The 24,717-nt window shown below is 36.7% G+C and overlaps 1 protein-coding gene across 16 annotated transcripts in view; it reads right to left on the bottom strand.

Moving 5' to 3' along the window:
* Positions 1–24,717, bottom strand: part of IKZF2 (IKAROS family zinc finger 2) — a 142,018-nt gene that overhangs the window by 29,058 nt on the left and 88,243 nt on the right. For all 16 annotated transcript variants that reach the window (XM_037131616.2, XM_037131619.2, XM_037131607.2 and 13 more), the window contains one exon: positions 19,486–19,653. In XM_037131616.2, coding sequence (XP_036987511.2) covers positions 19,486–19,653 — 168 coding nt within the window. The remainder of the gene's footprint in view (positions 1–19,485; positions 19,654–24,717) is intronic.

The raw sequence follows: 24,717 nt of genomic DNA, 5'->3' as shown, positions 1-24,717 counted from the left end.
GAAGACTTCACTCAATGCCCTGCATGTTCCAAAATCTTTCCACAGTTTCCTCAGACCATAAGTACAAACTATTTTGGGAAAGATTTAAGGGGCGCCCTCCAGAACCCTAGAGCCTTTTCAGCACAGCTTCTTCCTGTCTGATCCTTTGCCTTTCACCCTCTAGGCATGTAGGTCTCCCTGGACTCCTCAGTTCACCAAGACTGTCTGCTCCGTTTGGGTTTGCTGGTCCTCGGCGGCAGCCTGGAAACTGCCTCCCAGAAGTAAGCCAGGGTAATGGTAGAACTCACTGCCTTTGTTTTCTTCTCTCAGGGGTCACAGTCCTGCAGTGGCTATTGTTAAACATCTAAATGTCATTTAACGTACATTGTCTGATATTCTAGTTGTTCAAGGCAGCAAGGTTATCTGATCCCAAATATTTCATCATGATTGGATGCAAAAGCTTATTTTTCAATGGACTGAACACTAACTTGACACGCTTAAATATCAATGCAATTCATGTAAGTGAAATAAAGTTTCTTAAAAATATAATTCTAAGAATATATAATCTAAGGATTCTAAGACACAGAACATGACAGAGCCCAACTCTCTCAAAAGTTAACGTACAGTCTCTTCCTTGACATACGGTACCTCATAGAAATCCTACCCTTGTACCTCACAGTAAAGGACATTCAGTATAAATCTGTCAGAGCTATAGATACAGATTACTGACCTGGGCAATTCATTGTATTTGAAGATTCAGTAAAGAAAATTTGACAATCTTGAAAACTATTCAATTAAAAAAACTGATAGCACTTACTGAGATTATCTCCATCTATCACTACAAGGAGTTAAAAATAAAAAAGGCCTGTCCCTTTCTACACTCCTAAGAATCCCATATATGTACCCGAAAGGACAATCAAATAACCATAAAGAATGTTAAAGTAGTGATGTTCACCATAAATTCATTGGGAGTTATAAAGACAAATAGTACAACCAAGTTTTGTTCACTTATAGTTTCTTGGAATATGTTACTTCAAGAGTTGTCTTAGTGAAACCTATGGAACAAATTACAATAGAACTAACATACATGGTATATGTATCATTCTTTATAGAGATGTATATGTTTACACATGGAGAACCATGCAAACACATCTATGTACAGAAAATATAATGATCATTTGTCATCACGTAAAATCAGCAACAGTATTATGCATATATCACATTCTTTTTCCTTTAACAAATTAAATGCAGTCACTTTATATACTTATAATGAAAAAAGTGGGAACTTGATGTCTGATTTTATTTGGTGGTTGCTTACAGAGTTATAAATTAATCTGAAGAAAGATGAACCCTGAAATGTACAAATGACAATTATTTCCTGTTTTTAGTACCCATAAGTTATACTTTGTCTGAATTAGTGGTCTCTTTTATTGTATGAACCGCCTATACAAGAAATTCTAATGTTCTTGATCACTATTGTTATACTGCTGCCTCAGAAAAGGATTTGCCAATTCATATTCACACTGCTGGGGTATGAGAGAGCCATTGCACCATACTGTGAACAAGTATTGTTATTAAAATAATAAATTCTCTACTACCTTGCTAAGCCAGCGATCCTCAAATTGTAGCAAGGTGCTTTGGGGTCACTGAAGCAAACTCTTAGGACAGATATTTTAAAGTAAAAGAAGCACAGGATATTTCAAATGTTTGAAGGAAATCATTTTTAACACCCCTCAGACACCATGTGGACTGCTCGCTCACAATTTCAACCTTACATCACATTTCTTTTAAAAAAATATTGAAAAAGTAGCCAGCTACCCCTGTCTCTCTGGTAATAACCATACTATTGTCTGTGTTTATGAGTTTTCCTTTTTCTTTGCTTAATCCCTTCATCTTTTTTGCCTAACCCCATATCGCCCTCCCCTCTAACAGCTGTCAGTCTATTCTCTGTATCTGGTCTATTTCTATTTTGTTACTTTACTCTGTTCATTAGATTCCACATATAGGTGAAATCATGTAGTAGTTGTCTTTCTCAGATTGCCTTATTCCACTTAGCATACTCTCCAGGTCCAGTCATGCATTACTTGACCATTCAAATATGTCCATTTATTTTATAATGTAATAACATTAATTCTCAAATTCGTTTGATTGATTAGTGAATGTAAGAAAAGGAACCACAGAAATTGTAAGCATATAAAGAGTTATAATGCAGCAAAGAGATGATAAAATGGAAATCTAAGACATAGGACAGATATATTTGAAACTGTCTTGTTATTACAAAGGTAAAAAAACATCTATCATGAGGAATAGAAAGTAAATAGAAAGCCAAGTAAGAACTTCTGAGGCATATAGAATAAAGTAATAACGAAATCACATGAAATTTTTTAGATATGATTTCTGTTCTTTCTCTAAACAGTTTTTATTATCTGATTTTCCCATGTAATTCAGGTAAGTAGCAAGGCTTTCAAATATTATACTAACCCAAGTAAGCAAGAAATTTGGATATTAAATAGGTCCAATCAATTTTGAAGCGGACAATTTGTTTTAATTAATGAATTAATTTAATTTAAATAATGTGGGTGCATGTATATCCATCATGTGGATTTACTTGGTTTCCAACTTGTAGCCCTAACACTTACTAGCTGTGTGTGAACCCTGGGTTAAGTTAAATGAGTAAAAAATTGTGCCTAACTCACAGCACTTTTGTGAAAAATACAAAAATATGCATATGGAAAACGTACGAGGTCCTTGGCACACAGTAAGTGTTCAATAAATGGCATCTCTTCCCCACCCCTGAGCATTCATCACCTTCTAACATGCTATCCAATGAACTCATTTATTGTGTTCACTGTTCATGCCCATCTCCTTTCATTAGAATGTAAGTTCCACACAGTCAGATCTTTTTTCCTTCCCTTTCGTATCTCAAGTGCCTAGGAAAATGTCTGACATAAAGATACTCAAGAAAACGTGTTGAATAAATAAGTATCATTTCATTAGTGGAGCTTTCTTAGGCTTTTTCACCTGGTACCAAGAATTTTCAACTGGAGGATGCCCTGCGTGTCTATTATCCAGGAATGAGTGAGAAGAGCACTCTTGAGTTACATCTAATTTCACAAGACAAAATTATCTAAATGTATGATTTATATTTGTGATTCACAAACTTACATTTGCTGACCTTCTGGAAATTAGAACAGCTTAGTGTTTTTCTTCCTTTTCCCTTACGGAATTTCTTCTTAGATTAAGTATATACCATAAGACTCTCCTTATTCAACGAATCAACAATTTTTTTATTACCTATTGTATGCCAAGCACCATTCAAAGAGTTGGGTAATACGTCAGTAAGGCAGAGGAGGTCCATAACCTCTCAGAGGTTACATTAGAATGGCAGGGGGAGGGGCACAGACAGGAAACAGACCCATGAATAAAAGGCCAAGATAACCAAAGATCCTGATGGAAGAAGCTTTACTGGACTTTAAGATAGAGCTGGGAAGATAGTAACTAGGAGGATGCGTTAGGTAGGGTGCTTATAGAAGCCAACTGTCTGAAAGCATGATGAGGCAATCATGCCAAGAACTGAGGAAAGAGCTGAAGGTAAAGACTTCTAGGATCACCAGTGCAATATCCCACAGGTAGCAAAGAATAAAGGAACCTGGGTTGGCAAAAAAAGCAGAGTGAGAGTGGAGTGGGCAGAGCTTCTCTGGGCCATGATAAGCAGTCTGATTTTATCCTGAGAACAATGGAAAGTCATTATCTTAAGCAGAGGGATGACCTGATTTAAAATGGGTTTTAAAACAACACTGTGGCTGCTGTACGGAGAATAGGTTGGTCAGTAAGAGTGTGGTGACTGGCAGCATGGGCTCCAGAATCAGGCAAAGAAGAGTTTATATCACACTTTCCCCTGAGTATATTGGAAGTAGCATACAATATGCACATATGGTAATGATAGAAACATTTTTACTATAGAATAGCATAACTTTTATTTATTTTTAGTATTATTTACATTTATTTTTTTCTTTTCTTTTTAAAAATTTTTATTAGTTATTTTTCAAGTACAGTTTTTTGTCTATTTCTCCCATCCCAGCCCCCCCTGCCCTGTCTCCCCACCTCCCTCCCACTTCCTCCCCCCCAGTCCTCATCCCTGTGTCTTTCACACTTGCTCCTCAAAATCCCTCCCCTTTTTCCCCCTTAAATTCCCTTCCCTCTCCCCTCTGGTCACTGCCCACTTGTTCTCTATTTCAGTGTCTTTGTTTTTATTCTGTTTGTTTGTTTGTTTTGTTGTTTAGCTTCCTGTTAAAGGTGAGATCATATGGTATTTGTCTTCAATGCCTGGCCTATTTCACTCAGCATAATGCTTTCCAGTTCCATCCATGTTGTTGCAAAGGGTAATAGCTCCTTCTTTCTCTGCTGCATAGAATTCCATTGTGTATATGTACCACAATTTTTTGATCCATTCATTTACTGACGAGCACCTAGGTTGCTTCCAGCTCTTGGCTATTGTAAATTGTGCTGCTATGAATAGCATAACTTTTAAAAACTACTCTCACAAGGGTAATCCATACTACTCTTAGATTTTTAATTTTATTCTAAATTTCTCTATGTCATCAAGCATTATGGAGCATGTTTTGTTTATTTGAGCATGATATGATCTTTAGTTTTATTATGCTCAGCACTTGTGTGTGTGTATGTAAAATCTAATCCAAATAATACACTGTTGGAAAAATATAAACAAAAATAAGGTAAAATTGTAATAACCTTAATAAAATAAAGCTTTACATATGGGACCATACATTGTGGGGATATTAGGTAGCATCTCTCTCTTAAAATTTGACTTTCCTTATATTAAGGAAATTAAGGGCTTTAAAATAGTGCTTGTCACAATATAAGAGACTACTAAATATTAGCCATTAACTTTTGTTTTTATAATGAGTTGAGATTTATCATCTACTAAAAAATAGATATAACCACCACAGACCTCCACTAGTATTAAAAAATGAACTTTCTACTTAATGTGAGAATGTTGAACTGAAAGCGTCCATAGATTCATTCATTCATCCAATCCGATACAGTATAAGGGATGCAGATGTGAAACAGAATATGACAAGATCTCTTGTTTCAAGTTGCTGAAGTGCGGGTCTTTCATTCTGATCCACAGGCTTACATCATCATATTTCTGTACAGTGTAAGGGGGTAACACTCTGACAGATGACATGTGATCCCTTAAATACAAATTTAGTTTTTTCACTTATATTTTGTATTCTTATGATGAATGACATTGGTTTTTATTTACCTCATTTGCATGATTTTCTACCATTTGGGAGTTTACTTACAAGATCTGGCAAGATAGTACAGGCTGTGTATAAACAGGTTTCTTTGACTCGCATACAGGGATCAAGTAGGAAAATAAAAGGAGAGGGTGGAGGTTAGCTCACTCCCCTCCTCTCCAGAAAAAGTATGATGCGCCCTTTTGGACACTGAGGGAGCAATGAAGTTAGCATGCAGCTTTCCCACTTCTGCCCTGGAGTTCCAAAGATGCTGGCCTGCAGGCTCAGGGACGTCAAAGAGAAAGTATGTACTGGCCCCAAGTTCAGATTGTCCACACCAACACCTATGTAGGGCATAAAACGCTGATGGTATACTTGGGAATGAGGACTATGTCTGTAGAAGAGTAAGAAGAATAAGAAATAGGACCTTGATTTTTGCCTATTTCTTTAGAATTTCTGACAATAGAAAAAGGTAAGGAGGAAGGTTTTTAGCAATAAACTGACCTAATTGTTGTTTTTGCGCCAAAGTGGAGGGCAACATCAGACAAGTATGTGCTGCAGAAGAATGACTTCTCTTCTCTTCACTAACTCTTTAGTGAACTAAGTGACTGAAATTTAAAGAAGATTGATTACTGCTAAGCACCTGAAAAAATTTCACTTAAAATATACTATCATATGTTATTTAAACTTTTTTTTTCATTAAGGAACATAGGGTAAACTATAAAAGGATTATTTGTTTGGTGGAAAAATAATAAAAAAGGTGTTCTACTTTGTAAAAATCACATGGATTATTTCTGAAACTGACCTAAGTGAAAATGGCTTTTCCCTTCTGATCAAATTTCAATAGGCAAGGCCTTAAGTGTATGTTTTAAGATTCAGGAATGAAGATACTAATCCCATCCCTTCTTTTCTGTATTTATTGCCAAGTATACAGAGAAGGCACCAAGGGCATCAGTATGGGACTTGGTGGACAAAATCAGTACAGCACAGTTATGTAGATTATGTGTGCAACTGACACAGCTTGTGTAATTGTCAGTGCGATCCACCTCTACCAACCACCTCCAGGAAGCAAAGGAGGGGGTGGAGGGTGGGGAAAGTTCACACTTGGGAGATCATCCAGAAAGTGGGCCAGGTGCCCAGTCTACCTACAATCAGGTGAGAACAGATCCTTCTCATGGGAAACCTGCAGGACAAATTATACTACACTTAATGCACCATCATTATTATGAATAAGTTGCACTAGATTCCATTTCTGAACCTGCATGGTTTTATTCAGTATGTCTATTATTATATATTGGCCCATGGACTGGTATTTTTGAAGTGGTTCTCTTTGGCAATTCTGGTAGAGAAGTCATGGTGATCAGGTTTTAAAATAGTATCAATATGAATATAACTGATGATGATAATCTTTTGGCCAAGTACTTAATTTTTAGATATTTTCTACTCTCCAGTCACTTCACAAAATAATCAGTATTATTAATACCTGAAAGTTTATAACCTGTAGTAACTCCATGTTATACAAATCATTTTGGTGTAATATAAACTAAAGGTACTTACTTAGGCACTTTTCCTGGCAGTCTCCTCAACAAACAAAGTAAAGTAATATTAAAGAAAACACTGAGGGATTGGGGGAAAATCTATGAGAAAAGCAAAAGAAAGAGTAGAAGGCAAAAGCAGAGACAAGAGAGGAAGAGAATTTAAACAAAATAAGATGGAAAGAGAATGTACTGGAAAAGAGAGTGAGTGACTGCAGTGCTACAAGTACTTGAGAATACCTTTCAGTCTAATAGAATTCCTGACCAATAGCAGTCAGCAGTTTAAGGAAATGATGTGGCTGAGGGGGTGGACCTTTTAGTAGGAAGTGACAATACATTTGAGGGCGTAGCATTTTCATGACGAATGAACAGATCGCCCATATGAGACATATCACTAGAACATTTGACATTAAGTTGTTTCTTTAACAATATGGTCAAAGGTTACCCCTATCTCAATCCAAGCCAGATGCTACTTTTGTATTTTATTTTTAAGAGATTTGAATATGAGGAGAAAGCTATCTCTTCTTACTGGCTTCCTTGAGGCTGTGTAGTTTACACCTTTAAAATTACTGTTGGTGGGTTGAACATTCTACTAAAGGTGAACATCCAAATATATTCCAGAGCAGGTGAATCATAATGTTTTATTTTATAGTTAAGGGCATAACTGAACATGACAAACTAGAGTTTAAAATAAAAGGCAAACTTTTAAGTGAGTTTGCAGCAATGTAGTACTATTCAAGTGATACAGTTTAAAAAATCAATACTAGGAATGAATACAAGCACAGTTCTGAGGTACTTAATGGATAAAACAAACTCCTTGGAATTAACAGAGTCATGCAAAATAAAAAGAGTCCTTATAAAAAATAACTAAAAATGTGCAATGAGGAGGCAGTTATTGCTGTTTTAACAGGTAGATATTTAGGTGGTACATTTGGTCCAGCTCCTTTTTATAAGACCAAATAGCTTTAAACTGACAATTAGACACAAAGAACAAACTTCTTAAGCTGAAAACTGTCAACCATCGAAAAAGTTATAAAGTATTGTTGTAAAATTCAACATTCCTTGGTGGCATTTGGAAATAATACTTTTTCACAAATGTAGACTTACTGATCCTAAGTCAGAAGAGGACTTTCGCACTGGAAATTTCCTCAAAGAGCTATTACTCCGGGGCCACCTGATACAGCTACGTGGCCACACACCACATGATGGCACTTCAGCAAAGATGTACGACGTGGTCCCGTACGACTACATGGAGCTGAAGAACTCCTACCACTAGGAGAGTTTGTACCATCGGATATGATGTTGTAGCCATCGGAATTTTTCAGTGCAATGCATTTCTCACGTGTCTGTGATGATGCTGGTAATGAATGTGTGCCTTAAAAGGACTGCACCAAAAATTACGGAGGTTGGCTACACCTTCTAGGTTTATGAAAGTATACTCTATGCTGTCCTCATAATAACAGAATTGCCTCATGACACATTTCTCAGAATATATCCCCCACTGTTAAGTGGCACAAGACTGTATAAGGTAACCTATTTTTACTAAGTATTTATTTTCAGGGGCTATATTCAAATAAAATGTTATATCATATACTAAATACTGGGTTAATTGAAAGCAAAGGTTTTACTTAAAACTTTATAACAGGTCTTATGTAAAAAACAAAGTAATTCTCATTTTCTTGTAACGAGATGAGTAAAAAATCTGTAAAATTTCTGCACTGATCCATTTATTCAAGGATATTTTATTTACATATCTTGGCACAATATGTTAGTGTTAAAATAAGTATCTTAAAAATATGCTAGTGTTAAGGAACATTTGACTTTTGTGGAATACAAGAGATGAGTAAATTTCCTTGAAATATTAGGAGTTTTCATTTTCAAATGTTTCCCCAAAATTCCATTTTTATGCAACACAGAATTTTTATGATAATCTGAGTCCAGTACAATCTAATTACCAAAACTGAATTTTGGATATGGAATGAAAACTTTGCAGATTGTGTGAGAAGCATACTTACTGTCTCTCTTTATAATTTATACAAATGAATTTATAACACATGTATAATATGTTTCCATATATCAAAATACATACTCTTCTATCCTGTTTTAAATATTTAACTTGGGCACAGCATTAGAGTATGTGAGAAATATACCTGAAATGCTAATTAGAAAAAATATGCAATTCTAGTTCCTCCTAGACTTAAAAGAGAACAAGTATGTTAAATATTACTTTGATTAACAGGGGGCCCAGGATTTCATTGAAACACAATTTCCCCAGTGTATCGGGTATAATAAAGACAAAAGGAGTGATACATGTAATGTATGAGGCAAACTAATCAAATTTCTAGGAATGAAATAACTATAATCACTTGTCAAACTAAAAAAATCTAAGAACCAAAACTAATTTAAAAATCATTTGACTTTTTTAGCATCCGCACTGATTTGTCATTAAAATCTCAAAAATACTATGGTATGTTATAAATTTATGTAAAGCAAATTAGATGACTTGTGTGGTAAATCTTATGATTAAAGAATAGAGAGTTTGAAATAGAAGCCAGTATCTTTTACTTTCTCACAACTACATGCCTAAGGTTGGGATCTGTTTATAAAAGTGTATTTTATTTTCTCACTGGGCTAAGAATTTTCAGCTGATATACTGTTGAAGACACATTCCAATTTTTTATTTCTCTCTCCTTCTCTTTCCATTCTCTTAAAATATCATTTAATTTTCACATGTAAAAAGATCTTTATTACCCCCTTTTCAGCCATTCATTTTGTTCTGATTATTTCAAAGGAGCAAAAGTAGAAAAAGGGCTGCACTTTCTAGTAATACATAAATTTAGCCAAAATAATGCATTAAGATAAAGGAATTCTGATAATGTGCCCAGTATCACTGTAAATAGAATAAATCTAAATAACCCATTAAGTGAAAATAATTTTTAAAAAAGCAAACACTGGTGATCACTGTACAAATAAAACTTAGATTGTATCATTTCATTTTTTTAGTTCCTAAATGGAAAACATTCCAAAATTAAGGTACAGCACCTTTGTAACCAAAGTTGGAAAGGTTATGATTTCTTTCGTCATTATCCTATGAAGTAGGGAATAAAGTACAGGAGTTGTTGACGAAAATTATCTGCCACTGAAAAAAAATCATCTGCTCTTGGTTTGATATATTTCCAGAAATAATAAAATTATACTCAAAAAAATTATTGCTGCCCTGGCCAGAGTGGCTCAGTTGGTTGGAGCGTTGCCCCATAAACCGAAAGACTGGGTTTCATTATTGGTCAGGGCACTTGCCTGGGTTGCAGGTTGAGTCCCAGTCAGGGCGTGTGGGAGAGACAACCAAATGATGTTTCTTTCACATGATGATTCTTCCCCCTCTTTGTCTCCCTCCCTTTCTCTCTAAGCATATCATCAGATGAGGATAAAAAATATTATTGCTGGAAAACAAACTTTTCCATGGCAAATACTGGTAAATACTACGGAAGTATTTTTGCTCTTTAAAGGGATCTGATTTATTTTTGGTAAAACCAAACAACCTTTCAAAATTTAAAAATGTTATCAATGACTATAATGAAAATTTAAAACATGCAAGCAAATCTACTAGTCAGAATTTGTACACTGAATCCCATTTTCTACTACAGTGGGAAGGAGGGGGAATTCAACATTTTTTATACTTCTGGTTTTCAGAAGACAAAGGGAGCTTTTCCAAACATTTATTAAAAGTGCATGTATTTTGAGTGAACCAACTATGACTGGAACCACAAATGGAAAACCAGTAACTATATTGAGGATACTGCTTAGACTTAAGTTAGCAGCCAGTAACAGAGAAGTAATATCGGCCCTGTGAAGATCATTTGAAAACCCCCAACTTAAAATCTATTCCATGTTCTGCAAATCTATTTTAACAGTTAAAACAGTAAAAATAACTGGGGAGTGGGGACTACTCTTTAAAGTCTGGTCACAGAAACTGCTCAGCAAAGTAATGGTAGGAAAGATAACACTGTAGTTAGCATCGTACAGTATTAGTAGGGTCGGAAGACTTGAAGATTAAATTGACTTGTCATTATTACATAGCTAATTTGCAGTGAGCCCATTCTAGAACCTTAACGTTAACATCTTAACTTCCAGATAGTATACTCTTTTCTTTATCATGAGTTGATTTCGTCAGGTTAAAGTTTTGTAGAATAAGCTGTCATCCTTTATATGCAGCATAAAATACAGAATTTGGAATGTGAATCCAGGTTCTGCCCATATGACCCCTCTGTGTCTCTGTATCCTTGCCTGTGCAAAAGGCAGAGTCATAGCAAGAATCTTTCTTGACTGTCTCTGCATTCCCTTTGAAAAACACACCAACGGGTGACCTGAAATGCTCAATTCCTGACACACATAGGCCTCTCTTAGGTATGCCCACATAAATATCAATAATTCCAGCAGCTGAACTGGGTATTCACTAAGATTCAGTTATGATTCTAGCCACATCTGTTAATGCCAGCTGTATGTTATTGTAATCATGTAAATTATTAAAACATCCATTTTCCAATAAAGTAAGTATGAAAGAAAGTTCTTTCTATCAAAACTAATTCATCACTTTAGAAAGATTTGATAAAGGTGGGCTGATAAAAACAAATGTGACAGAATTGGACGTGGGCAAAGATAATCAAAGAATGTATATTATATGCTGTATATTTTCCTAAATGTCTTTTTCATTTTTTAAACATATATATGAAGGGGGACCCCAAAAACAGAATTTATTTATGAAAAATTGTATATTTAGTCTTACATGTTTAAACTTGAGCCCCCTTCAAAGTATTCTCCATTTGACGCACTATACCTACCAAGACTTTTTCCCACTGCTCAAAACAGTTTTTGAACTCATTGATTGTGATGCCTTTTAGTGCTTTTGCTCTTTTTCGCTTCACCTCTTCCACATTGGCAAAATGTTTCCCTTTGAGGACTTTTTTCATGCAGTGAAACAGAAAAAAAGTTTTCTCAGGGCAAGATCTGGTAAGCAGAACAGGTGAGCCACAGGGGCCATGCTGGTTTTGGTCAAAAACTGCTGAACACTTAGTGCAGTGTGGGCAGGTGCGCTCCTAAATCACCCATCATGCAATGGACAGACATGCTGAAAGAGTCTTCAAAAGAAATTCACTGAAGCCAAACACTGCTTCTCAAAGTATCATCAGCTGGTACACTGGTACAGATGGGTTCCTAGAACTTGCACCTAGTGGGAGAAGCCTGTATTTCAAGCGGCCTACCCTCCAAAAGATAATTCCATTTGAAATGGTGTCTTTCATATATGTATAATCTCACAGAAACATCAGTGCACATCAGCTCTGGGCTCATTGTTATCAACCTACTAGATGGAAAATTTTTTAAATCTAAAATACAGGACATAGAGATGCAATACTACTACTATAGAACACAGTAACTAAAACAAAACAATGAACAGACATTACCCAAAGAGTGGCGTGGGAGCAGAATACTTTCTAATAATAATATTAATAATCATAAAAATTAAAATCATTACAGTACATTTAATACCTTATACTGTTATTTTAAGCACTAGTTCTTAAATTTTGGTCAGTCTGCGGCACATTCTCTGTTTGCCTCCATAGCCATTTTCACTCTTTTCCTAAAAAAAGCTAATTCTTATTGGAGTCCTCAACAGGCTTCTCTGAGGGTCAGTTAAAGTGAGGCATCAGCCAGAGACTGGAGGGTGGAAAGAGCGCAGTCAAGGTGTTTACTCTTCAGTCACATGTCTAACAGGTGTGCGTTCTCCAGAAAGTCAGTCTCCTACCTCTCTTAATTCCAGGGGCCTCTCCATCCTCTGGCCCCTTAGACCTGGGGCTAATTCAGAGCGTTTCAACCACCCTTCATTGGTTTCCTTTATACCTAATCATTCTTTTGCAAATATTAGTCCTTTCACAGGGCATCTCCAAATATTCCCCATTTCAGGGTCTCAGTGCCTTCCTGTCAAGACCCTGATTGATAGTTATGAGTAGCAGTAGTGGCCCAAGGCCAAAGTCCATCAGAATGACATTCTGCCATTGGGTTGCTCATATTTAAAGAGAACAGGGTGGCCACCTTACCAGGGAGTTAATAAAATACTGGTAATTCTAGGCATGTGTTGGCAACATGATTACTCAAATTACCCCTGGAGGTAGCATGGAGTAAAGTGCACATGCACAGCCAGGTTTTAGGTGCTGCGGCCTTTACTTGCTAAAGCCAAAGTGGTGGTGGTGAGGGATAGCTAAGATGGCCTTAAGACAAATACCAAGGAGAAAAAACAAATTGAAGGCTTTGAATGGCCAAATTAGAACAGAGGTAAGGGATCAGGTTTCTCAGGCAGCTTTAAAAGAGTCCTTATTTACTTAAGCCTCAGGGCAGGTAAGGCTAAAGACAACTCCTGAATCTGGTTTGAAGACTTAGAGCATTGCTGTGCTAAATAAAACGGCAGTGCCCGTACTGCTGGTCTTGGTAATGGGGTCCTGACCAGGGAAGAGTTAAACAGGGGCCGGTACTATCTGATCAAACACTGGGAAGGCTCAGAATTTTGAATCCCCAAACCTTCCTGAGCCATCCTTACTAGAAGACACAGTCATCCTCACCCCGACCTCTTCCATCTAAGGAAATCAACATCATTTCCATGTAATAAGAAGACTCCCAATTGTTTCAGTTAAGGCAGAAACCACACAGACATGGCAGTTCTTTTCAGGACTTACTCCTATTACTTCTCATTGACCTCAGGCTCATAATAAGTTACATCTTAACGGAGTCAAAAACCAAGGCCTGATCTAGGAAATGATATCCTAGTCACTGAAAGATTTACAAAACTTTGTCAGTTTGTACCAGCAGGAGTCTAGCTAGCACGTAGGGGAATATAATAGATTGTTTCTAAGGTTTTTAGACTAAAAAATTAACTAAAATGCTAGATCGGGCCACATGTATCAATATATGTGCATTCATCTGGGATTTGAGATTTAGCATATTGCCTAGAGTGAGTGGGGGTGACTGATTAATTGCATCCTTGATTCAGTGAGAAGTTGAAAGGCCAAAAATTTCCTGGCAGATGGAAGTGTAGTAAGTCCAAAAGCTCAAGTAAGTAAGGATATTGGAAAGTATATATTATGAATCATCCTGTTCAACCTATCCCTTACTGTACCCCTGGAAGGGCCTGTGGGATACACCCTTAACCAAATAATTACATGGTGAGGAAAGGACCAGAGTGCTAGAAAGATCTTTATGGTAACTGTCCTCGCTAGGCTGGAGAGAACAATGATAGACGTGCAAACAGATCCGGGCCCCCTGATTTAAATGGACAGGGGTGGGCAACAGTGGGTTTACAGTTATTCATATGGAGAAAGGCATGCAGGTTCTGGTTATTACAACAGCTTAATTAGCTGTTTCCCATACTCCCAACTGTAAACCTACTTTTGGCCCCCCTGTATTTTATTTCATCCAAAATATTGCAACATGTGCACTAGCGTATTTAGGTGATTAACAGCCATACGTGGCTAGTGGCTGCCACACTGGTGAGCACAGCCCTCGGACTATCAGCTCTCCCAAGACAGTAACTAAAACTGAAAGGTGCTGAAGTGACGATTCCTAAAACATACCCGTTTAAACTGTTTTATTTGGCTGGGTGGGGGCTAATGTAAGACCTAGACAGTTCTGTGGATGAGTGCCGACCTAACAACCTCATAATGCCAACTGCAAATGCATGTCTCACTCCAGCATCTTCACTGGATCACATTAAAATAGCCCCTGACACCAGGTATGAAGGTATTAACCATTTCTTTTTAAAACAGTGCCTTATCAACAAAGATAATCAGAAGCAGTTTGCTTTCACATTGCAGGGACAGCATACTTTCACTATCTTACCTTAGGGTTAGGTCAACTCTCCTCTCTTTGTCATAATATAGCCCAAAGAAATCTTGTTCATCTTGACATCTCACAGAACATCTAGCTGGAACATGGTATACTGATTGGACTTGATGAGCAGGAAGTGGTAAATACCTAAGATACCTCAGGAAGATATGGGCTGGAGGACAGGAGATAATCTCCCTGGAAAGTTCAGAGACTTGCAGCACTGGTGCAATGTTATGGGCCCAGTGGCCCGGGCATGTTGAAATTGATCCTCTGTAGCAAATGGCATGCTGTTGTCCTTTGCACATCTCGTGAAGAAGGCACAGATGCGGTGCATTCTTTGGACTTTGGAAAAAGACACTGCACCCTGGGTACGCTGCTCTGATGCACGTACCAGGTATTCCACAGGCTGTCAGTGCTGAGAGAGGGCTGGGGAGAGGAAAGGATCTGCAGCACATACCTCTGCTATGATGAAAGCTGCCCTATGCCTTCGGCTCTAAGATCCAGCAATGCAGTGACCTTTGGAAATGTTTGTGGCTGTACAACATCTCTGTCAACAGAGGCATCGGAGTGCAGGACTGTTGTTTTTTTTTTTAAGAAAACACATGAGATCTTGTGCCAATAGCTATTCTCCCCCGCTTTTTCAATCCCCACCCGAGGACATGCTTATTTATTTTAGAGAGAGAAGAAGGGAGGGAAAGAGAGAGAGGAGAAGAGAAACATCAATGTGAGAAACATCAATCAGTTGCCTCTTGCATGGGCCCGGATTGGAGACCAAATCCACAACCTAGGTACGTGCCCTCACTGGGAATTGCACCCCATGACCTTTCGGTTTACGGGACAACACTTCAACCGACTGAACCATATCGGCCAGGGCTAACTATTCTCCCTTTTAAAAGTCTGTCCTAATTCATATTGGACTCTGTTTAACACTGAGAGTACTTTGCCACTAAACTCCCATGACTATGTGGCCCAAATGACACAAAATGAAGTTGGTGTTTTCTGACTCAGTATAATATGGGGTAAGATGTGCACAAGAGCATTTCATTGTAAATGAAACTGGGACTGTGCAGGTTTTGGAAGCCCACGCTAACTTCATGAACAAGTAGCTCAGGTGTCCCTGATACCTACTACCACTGCTCTACAATCCCTCCTCCAACCACGTGCATGGCCCTATGGGGTGTTCTCAGTGACTAATACATGGAGAATGAGGCTGTGTGGACCTAGCTGCAAACAGAGGGCATGGTATTTGGTATGAGCTGTAACCACTGTGTTTCAGGCCCACAGAGGGGCGCCGGCCCCGAAATACAGCAGTGAAAGGACATCCCCAGCAGAATTCCAGACTCTACACCCTACAGGGAAGGAGAGCTATCTAAGGTAATGACACATGGCATGGCCATATGGTGAAGGACTTGGAAGAACAAGACTAGAAAATTGGTGCTGAAGGTCTAAATGAGAGTTATGGAAGGGGCCTCACAGAATTGGGACAGAGCGTGATGACATGTCCCATGTGAACGCCCCCTAGAAGGTATCCACATGGAGAGGGCTCTCAGTAGCCTGGACAAGAGCATCTGTGGTGTGACCCAAACCAATCAGACCATCTATTTTACAAATGTCAGTCAGAGCCTTCACTTAGCTACCATTGTGCCTGCTCAAGGAAGTGGCCCACGTACAAAGTGAGAAGGGGGAAGCTATGTTACGGATTCAACAACACAGAGTTTTCCCTGCTCTATGACTCATTTACTACCACCAGTGCTGGCTTCCAGCTTTCTAAAGTAGAGACCCCAACTAACCCAGGAAGATTAACCCATCAGTTGGTAGCACGCAGGTTACATTGGGCAGCTTGTAATATGAGGGAGGGAGAAATTTATCCTCGTAGGATGTAACAGATATTCCAGATATAGATGTATGTTCTTTTCCTTTAATACTTCTGCAAGCTCCCCTGCACCTGGATTTCACAGAATGTCTTAATTAAGTACCGTGGTATTTCTTAGAATATTCCTTTCAACCAGGAACAGGTTTTATGGGAAAGGAAATACAGCAATGGGCTCAAACCTACATATTCCACTGTTCACGCCTTATGTTCTGTGATCCAGAATCACCTGGCTAAACAGAGGGGTAAGACCGCCAGTGGAGCAGTCCATGTATGGCTTCCTGCTGGGAGAAGTTTGGGTGTGTTCTATGGGATATGGTCTATGCCTGACGGTGTCTCCTCCACAGCCACAGTGGAGTCTGATGACAAAGAGGTTAAGGTAGGAGTGGCTACGACATAAATATATCCAGTAACTCATTTACAGGATTTTTCTCCCTGTGCTGAAATCTCAGGATTGGCGGTTTTGGAGACCTCAGTGCCCATGGGAAGAATGTTTTCACCATGGAGTAGAGTTCAGGTACTGTTGTTTTGGAAGCAGAGACTACTTCCCAGCTGTCTGGGGCATCTCGAGCTGCCAAACTATAGGGAGAGAAGTGGGCTATTGGTTGTTTTTTCCAGATACTACGGGATTTGGGGTGGTTTCTGTACAATAGGGGCAAGGACAACTGTGTTTAGAATTCGGGAGATTCACTGGGGCACTTATTTAAAATAAATTTGCTCAATAATCCTGGTTATTGTAAAACAAAGGCAGGACCACAGTACTTGTAGGAATTAAGGTTTGGGTTACCCATCAGATAAAGAAACCTGTCCAGCCCAGGTGCTGAAAAAGGGGTTAAGGGCAAGCTAGGATGGGGAGTGGAAGAAGAATGCTGTGACGATCAGTTTGACTTTCCTGACCAATTACAGAAGTGCAGACTTTAGCAGTTTTGTTTCATGTTTCATCTATTATGAAAAGCACTGGTGATGGCTAATATTTTAGATTCCAGTTGGAAGGATGACTGAATTCATATCATCCCTTGATGATGCAGTAGCAGAATGACAACCTTCTCTCCCTCTTACTCCATTAAACTCTCTTCAATTAGCCAGTTTGAGTTTGCTGTTTATATTAGCAAAAATCATGCCCTGATATACCAAATTGCAAAATCAGCATGACTGTATTTAGAGGGGCCATGATTCTTTTTGGAACCTTAAAGTAGCAATATATTTATTTATAAAATATAACATTCCACAGAAGCAGCTTCAATTTATACACACAAACATTACAATTACACAGAACCATGTAAACAGTGTTAAGGGTCTGGCCTGGCCAAAGCTAATGAGAGTGACCTACTTTTGGAGGGACATCTTTCCCTCCCCTCACTTTATCACCCACCAATCAGGTGCCTCCAATGGGCCACACCTAATTTGCATACAGAAGCTAATTGAAGCTGCCCAGCTCAATCTAACACAAAAACCAAGGTGTCTTCACTTGTGAGACACCACCCACAGGGAAAAATCTGTGAAGAGAACAAAAAGGAAATGAAAGGAAAGAGAAATCAAGATGAATATCAAATGCCTTCCTGAGGTGTCACCAGGCATCGAACCTTCTAGGAAGATGGCGATGACCAGGTAAAGAAACATGTGTACACTAGACCATATTATTAACAGCAGCACAATTTTGAAAAAATATATAATAGATATTTAAAGTTATTTTTGCCTCAACTTCATGTAATAGGTATGTTCATGAAAAGCTATGTTTTGTATAATTCTTGGGCAATTTGACAACATGTTAATAAGCCAGTGTACATGGCTAGCCCCCCAAAAATTGTCATGTCTTAAAAATCTTAAAATAATGATTTTATAACAAAACACCACTTTCAGATATAGTTTTCATAGCCTAATTTCAACATATAATATAAAATGTCATAGTTGGAAATAAGTGAATTATTTTGAGCCAGAAAGGAAAGTAAAATATATAAAGTATTTTGTTTTAATGCCAGCATTAATTTCATTTTTCTGTAACTGCCCCAAATTTGAGTTAATATCTAAATAGTTTTACATATTTCACATTCATGTTAAAAGACAAGGTAAAACTTTAAGATTTAATAAGAAAAATATAAAGAAAGATAATGCAAGCATCACCTCCACAGGACTCTCTAAAACATTTGTCAGTGTAGGTGAACACATAACTTTATAACAAAATTAAATGTTAATGTCACTAGAAATAGAAGAAGCATATAAAACTAGATTGAGAGCATTCTATATTAATTTCCCCCCTTAAGTTCTTGGTTATGGCAATTCATGCTAAAAGTCAAATGAGAATCATTCAAATTTCTTATCATTCCTTCTCTTTTAGGTACTATATCCTGGCATTTAAAAAATCAGACCTATTCCAGATTTTTAATGATGATTTATGATATGGAGAATAACTGCAGAAAGCATCCAGTGACTACTGTTTGAGAGTTAAAAAAAGAACAAGAGGTAAAGGGGAAAATAGTATATTCCAATAGCCAATTTGCAAATGAGCATAATATTTTCAAGTTTAAAAATAGTAATATTTGACTGCCCACTGAAGTCCCAGCCTGGGTGCTGTAATCAGTCAAAAAACAATAATAAAAATGATGATAGCTTTCATCTCAATGAAAGGTAACATCAGTATGTAAAGATATTTCCCATTATCCTGAATTAATCACAATTATTGGGTTAATAATTATAAAATTAACAAATCAGAGAAAACTTGTATAACGGCTGTTTGCTTACTTCAATGGCTTGAAATAAGAGACTTCAGTTGACAGTGCTCCTTCTGCCGAATCCATAAGGCCCACATGCACCTCACAACGTTTTTCGGTTTTTCAAAGTACACAAATAAAAACACTGTCCAGGTCATGCCTAGCCATGTACCAAAGCTGTAAGTGACTCTGTCTTATCTACATCACTCTCCGAGACTCTCACATTTTAGCCTTCCTCTGGAAGCGTTGCTGACACTTACCAGAGTGGGTCCTGAGGTGTCCTGTGAGGGCATCCCTTCTTCTACACGCATAGCTACAGAAAGGACATTTGAACGGCTTCTCTCCAGAGTGTAATTTTATGTGTCGCAGAAGATTGCCCTTCTGAGTAAAAGAAGCTCCACACTGGTTACAGTGGAAGGGACGTTCACCTGAGGAAAGGAAAAGAGATGAGAAAGGCCAAGTAGGTCATACGCAAGGGACCAAGTCGCCCTTCACTGCTAACTAGAGCCAGTCCTTGGTGCTAAGAATATTCACCTTCCTTCTAGGTCTTCTAAACTTTTACCTTCCTAGAATTTGCTTTTCAAATCTAAAGTCTCAAGCTTTAGGTCAAGTGTTGTTTTCTGCCTTTATATAAATTTTACAGAATTCCTGTCACTGACTCAAAAGAATAACAGTAATAGAATTGACAATTGATTGAATTAGGTGCCATCGCTTTATTGATGTTATCAGTTGCTTTACATATAATATTTCAGTCCTCATAATGATATATCTAATCAGGTATCTATAGTTTTAATTTATAAATGAAAGAACTGAAGTTCAAGTATTAAAGTATCTGATGGTAGTCACGGAATTAAGAAGTACCCAAGCAAATAATTAATTCTTGGTCAGATTGACTACATATTGCTCTCCTTAACTGAATCATGCTCTCCTAATAATCATATAAATTTTGAGTTGAAAGGCACCTTTTATCTAATTCTCTCTTTTAGCTGATAATTTTCTTGTCAGGTGGACAAGAGGTTCAGTGAACGAACCAGGTTGCAAAGCCCGTTACCACAACACCTCCATACAGCTCAGGCCTCAGTTCTCCTAGTCTCAGTGAGGGCTTCAGCAAAACGTCCTTATATAAGCAGGGCATACCCAAGAAAATGATTCATTCAGGCATTTCTCTTGGTTGTGAAAATCATTTGCTTGATAGGCATTTCCCCTCCTATTACTGATATTGCTTCAAAACTGTTTAGCCATAATTATCAATAATGTTCACGAAGCAGTAAAATGGGCATGTGGACCCAACTCAGCTAATCAAACCATGAAGAAAACGCTATTACTTAAGTTTGTCTATTTCTAAAGACAGACATGCAACATATTGTAAATTAATAAATAGTATAAATATATCATATTAAAGCTCAAAGTTGAGAATCAAAATAAAATTTTAAGAACAATTCAATTTTGACTGAACTGGACTATTTTTGTACTTGAAGTTAAATAATTATTACACTTTTAATAGTTTAAACATTTTTTTAACTGAATTGTCATGTTTTATATATCTAACTGAAACATTCACAATAATAGTGAGTAATAAAACCACTGTATTTTGGTGGGACTTTTTAAAATATAGTTTGTTGATTATGCTATTACAGTTGTCCCATTTGAATGCAAACTCATTTAAAAAAAGAAATCTGAAATTCATAAAGAAAATAAACTGGCCCCTTTCTAACAGCTGCCACTGCATATTCTATCATACAGATTTGATATAAGTGCTAAAGAAATTAAAAATTGATAAATCAGGTGTATCTCAAATTTTGCCACACTTGCTCATTTTGAAATTTAATAAGATACACACCAAAAAATTGTGATCTCTCTGCATGTAGCAGAAGTTAAGGTTTTTTCTTAAGAAATCTGGAGAGCTCATGAACTAAGTTTACAAAATGTTCTACAATGATGTATTAGGTTGAAAAAATTATTTGTCACGTTAAAGTTGCCTTATATTTAATCTTAATTAACTTTTTTGATTCATTTGCTAAAACTGACAAATTAAAAATCAACACTAAGTTTAAAAAAATACAAAAACTGACAAATTAAATCAACACTAAGTAAGTTTTAAAAAGATACTTGACCTAAAACCGCTCATAAAGTCTTAAAAATAGTCAACAATTTAAAATAAATCTAATTTGGTAAACTTTTTAAATTTTACACATACATATGCACACACACATGAACACACATGTGACACACATATAAACTTAAGTCTTTGACTTTTTCCCCAATGGAATAGCATTCTGCAACTTTAAAATCTGGGTTTTCCACTACCCACACTTGCCATAGAAAAAGTAATAAAAAGGAAGAAGGAGGAACTTTCTTCATGGAATTAACTTTTTAAATAGTAGAAAAATAGCAAATTTAAATTAGAATTTTCACTCCAAATATTTTATTTTTTACTTTTATTTTACTTCTAAAATTTGTCTATGCAGGATTTCCGAGACAAGTAAGAAATCAGTGTGCAAGAACTTTAAAATGAATTAAATTAGGGTAGTGAACAAAAACATTTTAAATCATGTTTGCTTTTGGAAAACACTCCCCTAGCATGTCAATAATCAGATTTTCTTTTATCAACTCCTACAACTGAAATATTTTAAGATCCCCGAGTTAGAGAACTGATTTTATTATTCAATATAATGCTAAAATAAAAAAGAATAAGAATGATCTTTTAAAATAATCTTTAAATTTGTCTAATTGAATTTATGGGACTAATGACAGGGTGATTTACTTTTTTACATTTGCAAAATATTCCAGATACCTTCAAATACTATTAAAATAAGAATTGCTTTTGAATTTATATAACCATCCTGAAAGGAATGGGAGAAACAAAAAGGGGTCTAGGTGTGTCAGGAAGTCTTGACTGAGTGCACAGAGTTAGTGTGGAGGCATTTCCTATGCTCCCCTGGCCTTGGAAGGACAGAAAGAAGCATGCTGAGGGTGAAGAGGCGTGCTCCCATTTGGGATACAGGGGAGAGGCGATGTTAATAACGCACTTTGATTTCAATCAGATGGATCTTTGAGGAATACAGACCCACTTTACGTGAATTGTCTAGATTTTTTAAAATACTTGGATAATAATTCTATAGCTTTACTCATTCTGGGCTGAAATATGCTTAACTACTCTTAATTTCTTGATTATGTAAATGACAATTTTTTCCCACAATCCTCTATTTTTTGCATCTGTTCCATACTAAATCTAGTTGGAGTTACACTGAAAACCCTCAGTGAGACTACTACCAGAGACAAAGGTGAAAGTGGAGTTTAACTTATAAGATTTCTTTTTAGTATATGTCATTATACTCTAGGAATAATCCAAATACAGGAGTCATATCCAAATCTGTTCAATAGCAAATCAAAAATAAGTAGATTGACTAATTTTTTTCTAAAAAGCCATTCCTATAAAATGTGAGTAATCCATTTATTAAATGATTTGGAGTTTCTCTGTCCGAGGCATTACAGATGTATGTAAAATTATTTGAAAATTAAGTACAAAGTTCAGTTAGCTATCCGTATTGTCTATGTAACTTGAAATAACACACCTCAATGATTTCTTTTTTAATAATATGTTTTTCTTTAGTAAACAGACTGAGTCAATGGGTCCTTTTTAAGTCAGTTTAGACATTGTCTGAGAAACCTAATAATGTTCTTCAGATGAAAATAAAAGCCAATTTCAGGAAAATCTCACAAATTTATGAAACACATTATTGACACTATGGAGTAATTAAATTTAAAAAATCAAAGAAGGCTATTGCATCTGTGACTAATCCTCCTGTAAGTGGGTACAAAAGTCTGGATTAACCACTCCGAATCCATTCTCATCCTGTTTCTTTAAATAAATTTATCTATTAATATCCTCAAAGACCCTTTTTAGTTATTCACTGGATGAAGTTATCCATTATGCTTATAATGGAATAAATAAATTATATTTCAGTATTTTAGGTACTTTCATAAACACTGGAATGCAGGCATACATGCATCAATTTGCTCTGCTGAATCACAACAGAGGGTGCCCCTGTGTGGAAGGGAACAATAGCCTGCGAATGTGAAAAATCCTGAGCACCTGGGAGGGCCTGGGAGCAAGAGAATGGCTCCACAAAGCTGAAATGTACAAAATACAGTGCTGAAAACTTGAGTTATGAAGAGGAGAGGACTCTCCCCATACAGGGACAAAATTAAGAATACTCCATATTTATCATGTTTACATCAGTCTGTGTTTAGGTATGCATGAGCTAATTTATTGCCCCTACTTCCTTTCTTCTCCCTGTAGTCCCAGCAAAGAGTGCCCGGAGTACCCGATGACAATATTACCTGATTACCTACTAAAGTAACAACACCAAAGAATAACACCAACCCATTCATAAGGTACTGGAATTGGCACTTTAGTGTAGTGAAAAAGAAGAAGTGAATTTGATCTGATACTTCATGTCATTAAATGAATTGCGTGGTTGTCCATCTTTTTTCACTATGAATTTTATATTAGATAGTTTTTGAGCTAAAAACACAGAAACATATGGGTTCCCCAAAGGCTTGATAAACATTTAAGACAGTGCCTTCTATACCAGCTCTAAATCATTGGTAAGAGGTGGAAGTTCTAAAGTGAACCCAGTAGTTCATGGTATTAAGGAGAAAACATCTGGTGACTGGGATTCTGACTACATATTTTCCATTTAGTTTAAATTAAAGAAGTATAAGTAGATATTCTATCTTGGTACTAAAATGGAGTAGAAAATATGACCCACTCAGGTGCATAAACAGGGTCAGCAGAAATATGTATAAAAACACCTAATTTAAAAATATGTCACAATTTCAAGGTCAACAATGTACAGGTAGATATTCCAAGCCCCTCTAGGAATGACTATAACTTTAACAAAAACCTTGCGTATTTGAGGATTGTGTAAGAATTTTTATAATACTCTGGTAAATATTCATTAACAGTAAAAAGTTCATACAGTTGCAAGAGTACTTTGGTATATTTAGTCCATTCTCCTTGCTTTTACTAGCTGAGTGAATCTCCTAGGACTTATGGAAATCTTGGTAACTATTTAGAAATATTTTCCATGTTAATTAAAAGATTTCAGAATCAAAATAATTCAATTCTACTACAGTAGTAAATACCAAATGACAGCGGAGTAGGTAATTATTACTGTTTACAAGCCAATAATCCTCATGAAAATCACTGCAGACAGTGAAACATTGATTAACCTAAATTTTCAAAAGAGCATCCTCCAGTTCTTTGAATTTTCTTAACTTAGACCACAAAAGGTTTATTAAAGTTTTACAAAAATTGTTTTTAGTATACTTGTCAGCCTCAAAATGAATACTATAGACAACTCAACTGGAAAGTCATTAGATTGATTCTGTTTAGTTTCTGTGTTTTAGATGGGAGAAGTTAGACATCTGAATGGGTAACATCTTCCTCAGTGTAATCAGCCGGAGATAATGAATACATTATAACT

Source organism: Artibeus jamaicensis, unplaced genomic scaffold, assembly GCF_021234435.1.
Source record: "Artibeus jamaicensis isolate MK-2021 breed Jamaican fruit bat unplaced genomic scaffold, CSHL_Jam_final contig_1015, whole genome shotgun sequence".
In the NCBI taxonomy this organism is placed as follows: Eukaryota; Metazoa; Chordata; class Mammalia; order Chiroptera; family Phyllostomidae; genus Artibeus; species Artibeus jamaicensis.
Note: the sequence above shows the minus strand (reverse complement) of the source record. Positions and strands in the feature narration are given on the sequence as shown.